The sequence below is a fragment of the Melanotaenia boesemani genome, chromosome 9 (assembly GCF_017639745.1).
Source record: "Melanotaenia boesemani isolate fMelBoe1 chromosome 9, fMelBoe1.pri, whole genome shotgun sequence".
Taxonomy (NCBI): domain Eukaryota; kingdom Metazoa; phylum Chordata; class Actinopteri; order Atheriniformes; family Melanotaeniidae; genus Melanotaenia; species Melanotaenia boesemani.
The window spans coordinates 5,488,494-5,500,553 of record NC_055690.1 but is presented as its reverse complement, the minus strand read 5'-3'; the positions used below and the strand labels follow the sequence as shown (position 1 = coordinate 5,500,553).

At 36.2% G+C, this 12,060-nt stretch overlaps 1 protein-coding gene across 1 annotated transcript; it reads right to left on the bottom strand.

Annotated features, from left to right (window-relative positions):
* Positions 1–5,643: 5,643 nt before the first annotated feature.
* Positions 5,644–9,576, bottom strand: LOC121646084 (potassium voltage-gated channel subfamily H member 8-like). The gene is made up of 6 exons (XM_041994964.1): positions 9,522–9,576; positions 9,260–9,411; positions 7,872–8,061; positions 6,649–6,858; positions 5,816–5,982; positions 5,644–5,661 (listed from the first exon to the last, which is right to left on the bottom strand). The coding sequence occupies exons 1-6, from the start codon at positions 9,574–9,576 to the stop codon at positions 5,644–5,646; spliced, it is 792 nt and encodes a 263-aa protein (XP_041850898.1).
* Positions 9,577–12,060: the final 2,484 nt, after the last annotated feature.

Below are 12,060 nucleotides of genomic sequence, written 5' to 3'. Positions count from 1 at the left end.
GCTTACCATCTAGTCAGAATGTTGACGTTATCAACACTGACTCCAATTCAGCTTCGATCCTGTAAAACTCCAGCACAAACATAAGGTCTTTCTGAGTTGCGACGGGACTCATTAAAGCTAATATTTTAAAATAAATTTCTACTGTCTGTGTCATGATTAGATATATTTGGGTGATTATCATAGCCTTATAAATGAAGTTCCAACATGTTTTGTGACATTTAATAAAGGACACCACACCAAGACAAGCTGTTGTTCCTCTGACCAATGCCTGAAGATTACATTAGTGCATTACTTTCATTAAAATGTGTATCGTCCTCTAACAATCTACATCCCTACAAGCTGGTTTGATCACAAGTACAGTTCAGTTATTTTTTAACCATTGATGATGAAACATACTCAAAAGTTATTATTTAAAAAAAAGGATAATCCTGTATTTCATGATGCTGGAGTCAAATTATTTCTAACAGCTCAACCGACAGACAGGTCACAAGCTAGCCTACAGTACATGGTAAATTGTGAATGAACTCTACTTATACAGCGTTTTTCTAGTCATATGTTGACCAGTCAAAGCACTTTTACACTACATGTCACATTCACACACACACACTCATACAGCATTTAAGTTGTTATATACTAAGTATTCAAGCTTTGGCCTATCACATTCCTACATTCATACCCCAACAGACACACCAGGAGGAAATGTTGTTCAGTGTCTTGACAAAGGATGGTTTCTGGTTTCCAGCCTGGTTTTTCCACCGCCACCAGACATTTCCCGGAACTAAACCTATTTCCCTCTGTTGTTAAACTGCTTTCAAATCTTCATCAACATTCTGGTTTCTATGAGGTTCCTGCCATCCTCCCTTTATCCTCAACAGTTACAGTCTCAGTTAAAGTTATCCCTCTTGTCCAACTCATCTTCTCTTCACCTCCGTTTCATTTTACTAGTTATTTCCTGTTGATCTTTACAGGGTTGTTAAATGTAGACACTTTAATATCTTTAGATTAATTGACTGTGCTGAAACTGTTTCATTCATTTTCTGTTTGTCAGAATTTCCATGAACTTTTCAGCTTTTTTTTTAACTCCTTGATGTGGCAAATTTACAACAAATTGCTTTAGAGGCCTGTACTAGGAATCTGGAGCTTCTCTTATCAAAGTAACTTCAGGGTTAACCCTGGGTTTTCTGTCCTACAACGCTGGTTCACTTCTTACTGGGATATATTGCCATGGTAACTTAAGCTGAAAGACCGGCTCCAGAGGAGGTATTGTTCTGGGTAAGAGATCAAGACGTTTAAAAGCCCTCCCCCCCGCGACCAATCAGATCGCTTGGAAAATGGCCTGCTATTTTTTAGAATGACCTGTCCAAGCTGGTGTGCAGATCCTGAAAGGAGTGCATAGGAGAGAGCTTTAGAGATAGATGCATGTTTTAATATCCCAGATGACATCCTATACAAAGGCACAGATTTTCATCGGATGGACTCCACTACATTTGTCAACCGACTGAGCCATATGTTGAAAATGTAACGCATCGCTGTGGGTTTCATCCAATATCAAATACATTCACTTGATTTCATCCATACAACAGACAGTGTAAAGAAATAAAGTCCTGCCACTGACCGCTTTGAAGCATGTTTTTCTACTTGTTCTTGTTCCCAAGTCTGTTTAGCCAGGGCTCAAATTACACCAAAGCTTTTTGGGGAGCCTTGTTTTTGGTTGTGAACCATGACTGCAAGTCACATGCACATGCATATATATTAGGACAGGGGTGGCCAACGTCGGTCCTCAAGAGCCACGATCCTGCAGGTTTTCCGTGCATCCCTGCACCAACACACCTGACTCAAATGAAATGGATCCAACAGCCTATAAGGATTTGCACGATGACTCATTAGTTTAAGTCAGGTATGTCGGTGCAGGGATGCATGGAAAAACTGCAGGATTGTGGCTCTCGAGGACCGACGTTGGCCACCCCTGTATTAGTGCATGGTCAAAAATATGATTAAGGCAAAAAAATAAAAAAAAAAATCTGAAAAGTTTTTTTTAACAACCACAAAAGAAGCATATCCAGTGGTCACTGTATGGACATCACAGCACACAACAAACAATGCTGTTGTCCACGGTGCTGATAGAAAACAGAACGGATCACATCCGTTGTTTGGGAGATTTAATTAATTAAATTTAATAATGAATAAACACACAATGGCTGATAAATTAATATTATTGTTTTAAAGAAACATCAGAAACCTTTGTAGAAAATTAACTGTAACCTGAAAGTTAGGGGAGCTCCTCTGCTCTCCCATAATTCCAACCCTGCATTCAGCTGTGCTAGGGTTCATTCTGAAATAATGATGTTAATAGTCACCATAAAATAATGCTCACATGGCAGAACTGCAGAACCATGAATCTATGGAATGCACAACTACTCGTGTCGTCACGGTGAGGAACTAATATTCCAACACAAAATGCGCTCACACTGGGATGCTGAGCCTCAAAAGAACTGAATGGAAAATAAAAAGGAATATAAAGGAATGAAGGAACTGCAGATGCTCTGCCTGAAACGTCTGCGCCACAGTGCAGCGTGCTGGCCAGATGCAGAGTGGTCAGATGCTACAAACTCCACCCCTTTCACGTGAGCGTGCGCTGATCAACACGGAAAACCTGGGTTGAATTACCGAGTTGATAAGCAGCTTCATCGTGCTGCTTATCAGGACAGGAACGTCTAGGAAAGTCAGCCCGAGAAAGAAATCCCAGATATGTCCACTTCCAAGTAAAGGCCTCTGAACTTTTATTATTATTTTGTTTGTCTATAATTTAATTTTCTTCATTTTTTGTTGTTATTTTATTTATAAATTAATTTTACTTCATTTATTTAATTGATTTATTAAATTTATTTGCTTCTAATTGATTATTGTTATGGGTTCTTGTTATTAATTAATTTTATATTTAATTGTATCTTATTTTATTACAGTCCTCATCTTTTTGTTATTTTTTGTGCTTTTTTAGTTTTTATATATCTGTAAAAAATGAAGGTTTTAAGGGTTTATTTTTATAAGAAAGTTTCCCTTCTTTCCTTTGATATTGAATTTCCATCCCTGTTTTCCTGATGTTTGCAGAAAGTCTGAGACAACAGATGTTTTTCAGGTGTCCATCACATCAGAACTGAGGATGAATGAAAGAAGCTCTGCCAATTAAAAGATGATTTAATCTTTAAAACTCTCATCCATATGGTTGAATGGTCCTTCGTCCCAGAATACCTGTCAGGCTGGAAATTATCGTGTGGAATGATGGTGATTACTACAGTCAAATATAGATAAAAACTATTTGTTTTCTAGATTAGAACCATTACAACATGTGAACATGTTTATTTCAATGTTCACGTAGACCTCTCAAAGCTGCAGTTCAGTGTCTCCCTCTGCTGGTGAGAGCTGAAATTGATCCATCATGTATATACATTACAGGGTGCTTTACAAAAGATATTATGATGATGATGATGATGATGATGATGATGATGATGAAGAAGATAAGGATAATGTTGTGTTTAAATATTTTACTGATGTAATTCAGATTTTTTAATTTTATGTTATGTCAATTTAACAATAGTGATAAAAATTGTTATATTAATTTGTCATCTAATTATTTCTATTTCTATTTTAAAAATATTAATTTTCATTGTATTTTTATTTAATCAACTCATTAAAATATTTTATATGCTTTCCTTTCACATAATGCCTTTATAATAAAGATATTAATGCTGTACAAATATGTCATTCTTCTTTAAGGGGCAAAAATATCAGAATTGATTAAAAAGTGTCTAAACTTGACGTATCATTTAAGATTTAAATATAAGATTAGTGTCAGCTACAACTTTTATACTGAATTTTTACACTTGACACACAGCACTGCAAACAGTCAAACTCCTCCACTTTGGTACCTGGCTTCAGACATGGTCGGTTTCATGGAGGCTAATCCCTGGCTTCGTGTGCATGAAAGGGTGGTTTGCTAAAATACTTTACTGCAATCCAGCGTCATGGGGACGGCCCTTTAATAACACTTGGTTTCTATAAGGTAAAGATAATACACCTAAACCATCGGTACTTTTTTCATGCAAGTGGGTTTTAATCCTTCAAAACAAAATTAAATGTCAGTTGTAAACGTCTTCCAGTGAAGAAACATCTTCCAGAGTCTAATATTCATATCAGGAATATATACCAAATAACGTGCTGGAAAAACTCCTGTAGACTCCAGGAAAGTTCTAAGCGACGTCTGCTACAGACCCTGGTTTTGGCGGTTGTTGGATCGCCCAAGTTTAGTTTCAGGAGAAGATCTAGAGATCTGGAGAGCCTCTCCTCCATCCTGCAGAGACTGTGAGAGAAGAGGAGGGTAAAGGTATGGATACATATGGATTCAGACTTAGAGAAGGATGGTAAAGACTGGGGAGGGTCACAGGGGTGCAGGTATGTGTGGTGTGCTGGAGAGTAGTGCATGGAACAGACCACTGCAGGTTGTGGAGCTGTGGACAAGGTCTCCGTAAGATGGGCTCTTCTCTCCATGACCTCTCCCTGCTCAGCCACATCCCTCTGGATGGTCCCCTCCTGGAAAAATGAACATGTATTTTGTTATTCTGACTGGGGGATGGGCTACTTGAATAGACTTACAGGCTTTCCGTTTCTTTTAATTATGCAAAAAGCAATGAACCACATTGAAGAAAAGGTCAAACGCAAGCAAAGTGGATACTCAACACAATTTTTAAAGATATTTATTTACTATAATTTTAATACTTCTGGTCAACATTTGAATCTTTGAAATATTTTGCACCTGTATGGAAGTTGTTCTTGGTGGCTGGACATTAAATGTGCTGATCATTTAAAAATGTAAAGCAATTTTATTTTGCTGTTCAATACTTTGCTTCTTTGCATCATAACTTCAGTTACTGCTGGTGAGAATGGTAATTCCTACCCCAGGTCTGTTTCAGACAAGTCATGTATGTCTCATTTTGTTTAAAGTTTTAAAATTTACTTTATTCAATATCATTATGATCTCCCAGACGTTTGCTTCAAAAGTTTTTGTTGAACTGACCTCGATTAATTTTAGTTAAATACCCCTGGCCTAAACCGACCTCCAACCCTAACCTCTACTAGAACTGGTTGATGTCTGAACCTAACCTTCTCCTAAACTCAATTTACACCTTTAACCAAACACTTTACAGATTACATTAATTTTGGTTGATGTTAGGTTGATGTTAATACCAGTAGATATCACTCAATATATGGCCGCGGATATATGGAAGAAAATTCCTTGACATTACCATCATTCCAGAGGAATGAAAAGAATGCTTCATATCAAATTAAATATTGATCCTTCTGTGCTCTGCAGATTGATGATTTAAGTATGGCCTGGAAATATTTTGATAGATAGGCAATGTTGTGTTTGTTTGATTCTTCTAGTATGCCACCGCAACAACAAAAAGTAAAAATACATTCGATATGCAGATTTAGTGCTTTGATGAATGGGGTTCAACACAAATATCAAATGAAACTTTTAAACAGTATTTTACAAATGAACAAATAGAAATTTTAACTTTGTCAACATCAGGGTCCAATTTCAGCTGAAAGTTTAAAAACCTTTGCATATTACCAAGCTCTAATTCCTTAATCTTTCTTCTGGTCCTAACCATAGAATAAGCAAAGTAGGGAAGAAGGCAAAGGATAAATGCCAAATAAAGAGTATACAGTACGTGATGTTCATGTTGGCTTGACTTTAACACACAAAAACACTAATACCTTGCTCACACAAAGGAATCTGTTTGTCCCTTTTTCATACCTCAATAATGTCAAGACAATTGTTGATAGTTATCTGAATGTGCTCCAACAGTTTCTGCCTGAGGGAAGCTGGCAGGTCATCGGTTCTTGTGCGACGAGGGGAAAGGTGGGAGTACATCCCCTGGAGGATGGTTGTCACACTGCCAAAAACCACAGCATACATCAGTGCTGCATGTAAAAAGAGGGAGAGGAGAAAAGAGTAAGGGATGATGGTGAAGCAGGAAATGGAGAATGAAAAATAACATCAGTAAAATGTCTGAAAATATTTCAACTGACAATAAATGGTCAAGACAGTTATCTAAATAGTAAACTGTTTTTGATGCTATTGTTTTCCTGGGGGCATTAGAAATATGAGCAGGTGCTTTGTGCTAGTTTTCATTACGTTTCAGCCCGCAAGAGATAGCATGTGTGTGCCAGCATGTGTATGTGAGGTGTGTTTGTGACTGCTATTGCCCTCAGGCAGCTGTGGGCATTTAGCATTTAGCTAAACCAGAGCAGTAGGTATCCACAGGGAGAACCCAGCTACAGGAACCTCTCCCCATCCTCAAAAAACAAGCTAACATACTATAACTATTGAGTTTAAATTGGATCAAGACATTCTGTAAATATTTGCTCATTATATTACATGATAATGAAACTAGGGAAACAAATAAACCTGCCAAGTAAGACGAGATGATTTAGTAGTACTCTATATGTTGATGAGATTTTACAACATGACTACTCATACTAATGTCTCAGTATGAAATGAGCTTCAATGTAAGATACAATAAGCTGGTAATTTCCAAAATGTGTGTGTCATTACATGCATCATATATTATTGTGTATTTGATGTACCTCCTAATACCATGATGCAAATACAGAAGATCTTTTCTGCGTCAGTGTTTGGTGACACATTGCCGAAGCCCACTCTGGTAAGACTGGTGAGGGTGAAGTAGAGTGATGTGATGTAGACGCTGTGGATGGGGGGACCACCGCTGGGCGCATTTACAGCTCCCACTGCATGGTACGGCATATTTATATCATTCCCCAGCCTGCGAAGCCATCCTGTTTATAGGAAGATGTGAATATGAATATAAAGGGATAAAGGCATGTTTAGACAGCAAGTAGCACAGTAAGTAAAACAGAGTAACTAATTTACTTACAGTCTCTACAAATGTATATCACAGTCATAATGTAGATAAAGACTAACTCCGCAGAATTATTTTCTAAGTTTGGAAACCTTGTTTAGCACTCCTATATGCTAGATCTAGAACAACAGATTCAACACAAGAAGGAAAGCAGATGCTTGGAAGTCAGAGCTCATCCCTGGTCAATACAATGTGGAGACATGCAGCTGATCCCATGGGAGTCTCTTGCAGACACTGATAAATGGTAATTGGATGGAAACACCTCAAGGCTGCTTGACTTCAACACTAACTTTAAAATCAGAAACAAATAATTAGGATACAGCACATTAATCCTGTCTCATCTACTGACCCACTCTCTTATGACACTGTAAGACTGTAGTTGGTAAGAGAAATCTGCATTGCTCTCATGACCCATGGCAATGTAGGCCTGCAACCTGTTATGAGTATGCAAGAGTCAATTAATTACAAGCATTGCAGCTCATCAATACTAACCAGGAAATCAGCACAGAGGGCCTCATTACATGACTGACCTAGAGTCTGAGGGTGAAGCCGTGAGAGTCCGTCATTAATTATGAGAAGAGTCAAGCAATTTAAACCTCACTTGTCTCATAATTTCCTTTTAATACTAAAAGGCTCAACAAGGACAATAAAGACATCTCATTAACCTGCTATACACCGGGAAAGATGCACAGCATGTAAATCTCATTTAAGTTTTGCATTAATTGCAGATTCAAAATTTTATATAACAATACTTTAATGTACCATGTTCTGATGTAAATCACCAGATTCATACTGACAGAAACACAAATACTAAGGCAGTTAAAATCATATTAACAATAGTTTCTGCTGATTTGATGTTTTAACATCAAAGAAATGTGTAAACATTTATGGATTTAGGGAAACAACTGGGATAATTTTCTCACCACGCACCAACATCCCAGTTCATCTCCATCTGGCCAATAACATACCAGATGCAAGACATCCAGTGGGCCACAACAAGAAACACGGACATGAGCAGGATCAGGACCCCTGAGGTATACTGAGTGTAGCGGTCCATCTTCTGCCCAAGCTTCAGCAAACGAAGCAGACGCACAGCTTTAATCATCTGGACAAGTTTCACCTGAGGAAATATAAAAGCAAACGGAGGATTTGAATTATTTTACCAATCACAATTAGAACCTACCTAACCCTTTAAGATGCTGCTTATGCATTTGGTAAAGCATTTTTAAGTGATGATTAATTTTATTAAAAAGTTGTTTAAATAAACCTACCTGAGGCATCTTTACTACTTTATTTGTGTATGTGAAACATTTTTCTCCTGCTTTTTTCTAAGAGTGATTCTCACTTAGTGTGTGATCTTTACCAAACTGATTTAATAGACCATGTTGGAAATGGCACTCAGTTCCGTTAAGGCGGTAGGGAGGTTACAACATTCAGCCGGTCGAGTCCACTTTCACATGAACCTTTTAAATTATGTTTACCTGTTCCCAGAGGTGGTGCTACGCGGCTTTTCTATTTTTTATGTCAGTGCGTCTGCTAAAGTTGTCGTGGCAAGTGAGCTTGTTAGATGAACACAAGTGAACATTAATGCATCCATAAGAAGATCTTTTTTTTTTTTAGACAGTTTTTGAAAATATGAACAGTGAAACAACTGCACCTGCTGTGATTACTTTATACTGGTGAAAAAGACCATGCACTCCAAAACAATAAGAATAATCATATGTAATGATATCTTTTGTACAAATTCAAGTGTTACAGCAATACAATATTTACATGGTATACTAGTCAAATTATGACTAAACACAAATGGTACAGAATGTAGATTCACTTGATCTTAATGTAATTCTTTATACTTTTTGTTAGAGCATATGTTCGTTTACTCCTAAAACAATATTATGCCTTCTCCCACATTACAGGCTTTTCACATGCTCTGAAGTTCTGTCATTAGAACTTGAAAAATGCTTGTTAACATTCCTACAGTAAGATCTATGAAAATTTACTGATGAAGGACACTTGAATACGGAAATATCACTTAGAGCAATCAGGCTCTTAATCACACGAGTGTTTGTTTTGTTGAATTTCTAACTTCCAGTCCTCGCCATCAGCATATTTCTCTGCACTCCAGATAAATGGTGAAGTTCCCTCCCCTTTTATTACAGTTGTGAGAAAGACATCTTGTCTGCTCCAGCTTTTCAAGCATTATACAACAACACCACCTGGACAGGGACTTTCAAAGGTTTTTGCCATAGTTTATACAAAATATTTCTTGAAAGTCATTGCATGAATTATAAAAAGCACAGACTGCTTTTGCTACTTACGTCAAGGGTAAACGTAAGCAGGTCGAAAGGCAGTGATGTGATCAGGTCAACTGTGAACCACGTCTTCAGGTAACAGATGCATATCTGTCGACCATCAGCGATCACCTGCCCTGACTTGTCGATGAAAGCTGTGCGAAAACTGAAAATGATGTCTAGCAGCAAACAAACAGGAGAGGCGATGATTTGGTTATTGTAAAAGATGCTAATCATACAGACTCAGTTATTAATATCTATGTCAAAACTGTTTCTAAACAGAACAAACCTGTGATGAACAGTGACTCTACAACAATGCCCCACGCAGATATGCTGTAGGTCATGTTATCAGTGAAGCATATGTCATAGGGCACTCTCACAGTAACATAGAAGATGGCGACCAGAATGCGCCAGTCCAAGCTTGCTCTGATTGTACTGTGGTTAGAAAAGATAAATTTGGACCTCTTGGAATCTGAACCATTGTGCTCTGGTAGAGCAGGTGGGTCCTCAACCACAATCTAAACAAGAAAGCAGAAAACACCAGTCATGCTATTTATTCTTTAACTCAAAAAGCTTTGATAATAATAACACTGTGACTGACAGTGTGATTTTCTTTCTGGTACTATAATTTAGACCATAGACAATCATTCTTTGTAACTTTGTATTTTCTCTCTGTCACTTAAAATCTTAAATAACTAACCTAAATTAACCTTTTATTTTTTGTTTCCCACATCTCCCAGTATTAGAGTGTAGCAGGTAACAGGAAGCCTATATGATGCCTAAACTTCAAATAAAGTGTCCAAAATCACAACATAAAATAATTTGTTCTATTGTTACACCTGTTAGATTATAAAATTATTCATTTTACACACTGTGCTACATTCAATTTTAAATAAAAGATACAGTGTGTGTAATATCTGACTTGCAAAACTAGCAATACATAGTAATTTGAGAATGCACATTTACATTAATCGTGTCATTATCAGATGAATATTAATGGAAACTTGAGCCAACAAAAAGTCACACGTCCACAACATAAAAAAGAATATTACATTTTCATATATCATTTGTAAAGCTTGGGGCATCTGGGATATTGCTTAACTGATCAAAGACAAAACATTGTTATAGTACATTACAAACTGCACGATTGCAACGTGGCTGAGCTAAATGAAATACATTATTGTCACAATGTCACTTTATGAATGAATATGAATACTTTATTTTATTTCGGTTTAAAACAAAAAATAAGTTTATAAAATTACATTTTCTCAAAAGAATTAATCAGACAGCAACCGAAAAAGGAATAGGCTGAAGCCCCAGGGCTTATTTTTGCCTATCCTGTACTATCATAGAAATAATTCACAATAAGACATCAAAAATAAAAAACAACAACAATCTAATTCAATCAATTTCATTGTAACCTTTGATAATTTTTTATTTTAAAGTCTTCTTGAAAACTAACATAGAGTTACACATCTTAATGTCATCGTTTAATCCATTCCATAATTTTGCACCCAAAACTGACACACATCTGTACTTAAGATTAGTTCTAGCTTTATATGTTTCAAACATTAACAACCCCCTTAAGTTATAAATCCCCAGCCTTAGCTTAAACATTTTTTGAATACAGTCAGGAATTGTCTTTTTTACCACTCGAAACATTATTTCTAATGTTTTTAGATATACAATGTCCAAAAATTTTATTGTTTTTGATTTAATAAAAAGCTGATTTGTAGAATGATGGTATCCAACCTCATTTATTATCCTAATAGCCCTTTTCTGCAATTTAATTATTGGATCTAAGTTCGTTTTATATACATTTCCCCAAATTTCAGCACAATACGTCATATAAGGCATCACAAGTGAACAGTATAGCAAATGGAGGCAAGTTTTATTCAATAAATCTCTTGTTTTGTAAAGAATAGCAATAGACTTAGATAATTTCTGCTTTACATATTTTATGTGGGGCTTCCAACAAACTGTATCATCTATTATTATACCCAAAAACTTAGTTTCATATACTCTTTCAATTGCCACATTGTTTAAATTTAGTTTTATTTCAATATTAATCCTTTTACCACCAAACAACATAAATTTGGTTTTACTTTCATTTAATGATAGCTTATTTAAAGCAAACCAGTTATTTAACTTGGTCAATTCTATTTCTACAGTTTTCAACAACTCCTTAATGTTTCCTCCAGAACAAAACAAATTGGTATCATCAGCGAACATAACATATCTTAGTCTATCGCTTACAAATATCATTTACATAGAGTATAAATAATTTTGGTCCCAATACTGATCCTCGTGGTACTCCACAAATTACGTGTTTAAGATGAGATTTAATATCATTAATATTCACATACTGAAGCCTATTACTTAAGTAACTTCTTAACCAAAGTTGTGCTGTACCTCTTATACCACACCGTTCACATTTCTGTAGAAGTAAAGAGTGATCAATTGTATCAAAAGCTTTACGTAAATCAATAAACACACCTACTCCAAACTGCTTATTATCCAAGGCTGTTGCAATATTTTCCACAAATTCCATCACCGCTAATGATGTTGAACGCTGTCTCCTGAACCCATACTGATGGTCATTCAATAAATCATATTTTTCAATAAAGGAATCTAATCTCTTTACAAACAATTTTTCAAGAATTTTAGAAAATTGAGGCAGCAAAGAAACTGGTCTATAATTTGACACCAATTGCTTATCTCCATTTTTATAGATTGGGATCACTTTTGCTATTTTCATCTTATCTGGAAAGATACCTGTTTGAAAAGATCTGTTACAAATATATGTTAATGGCTCAAGGACACAAAAA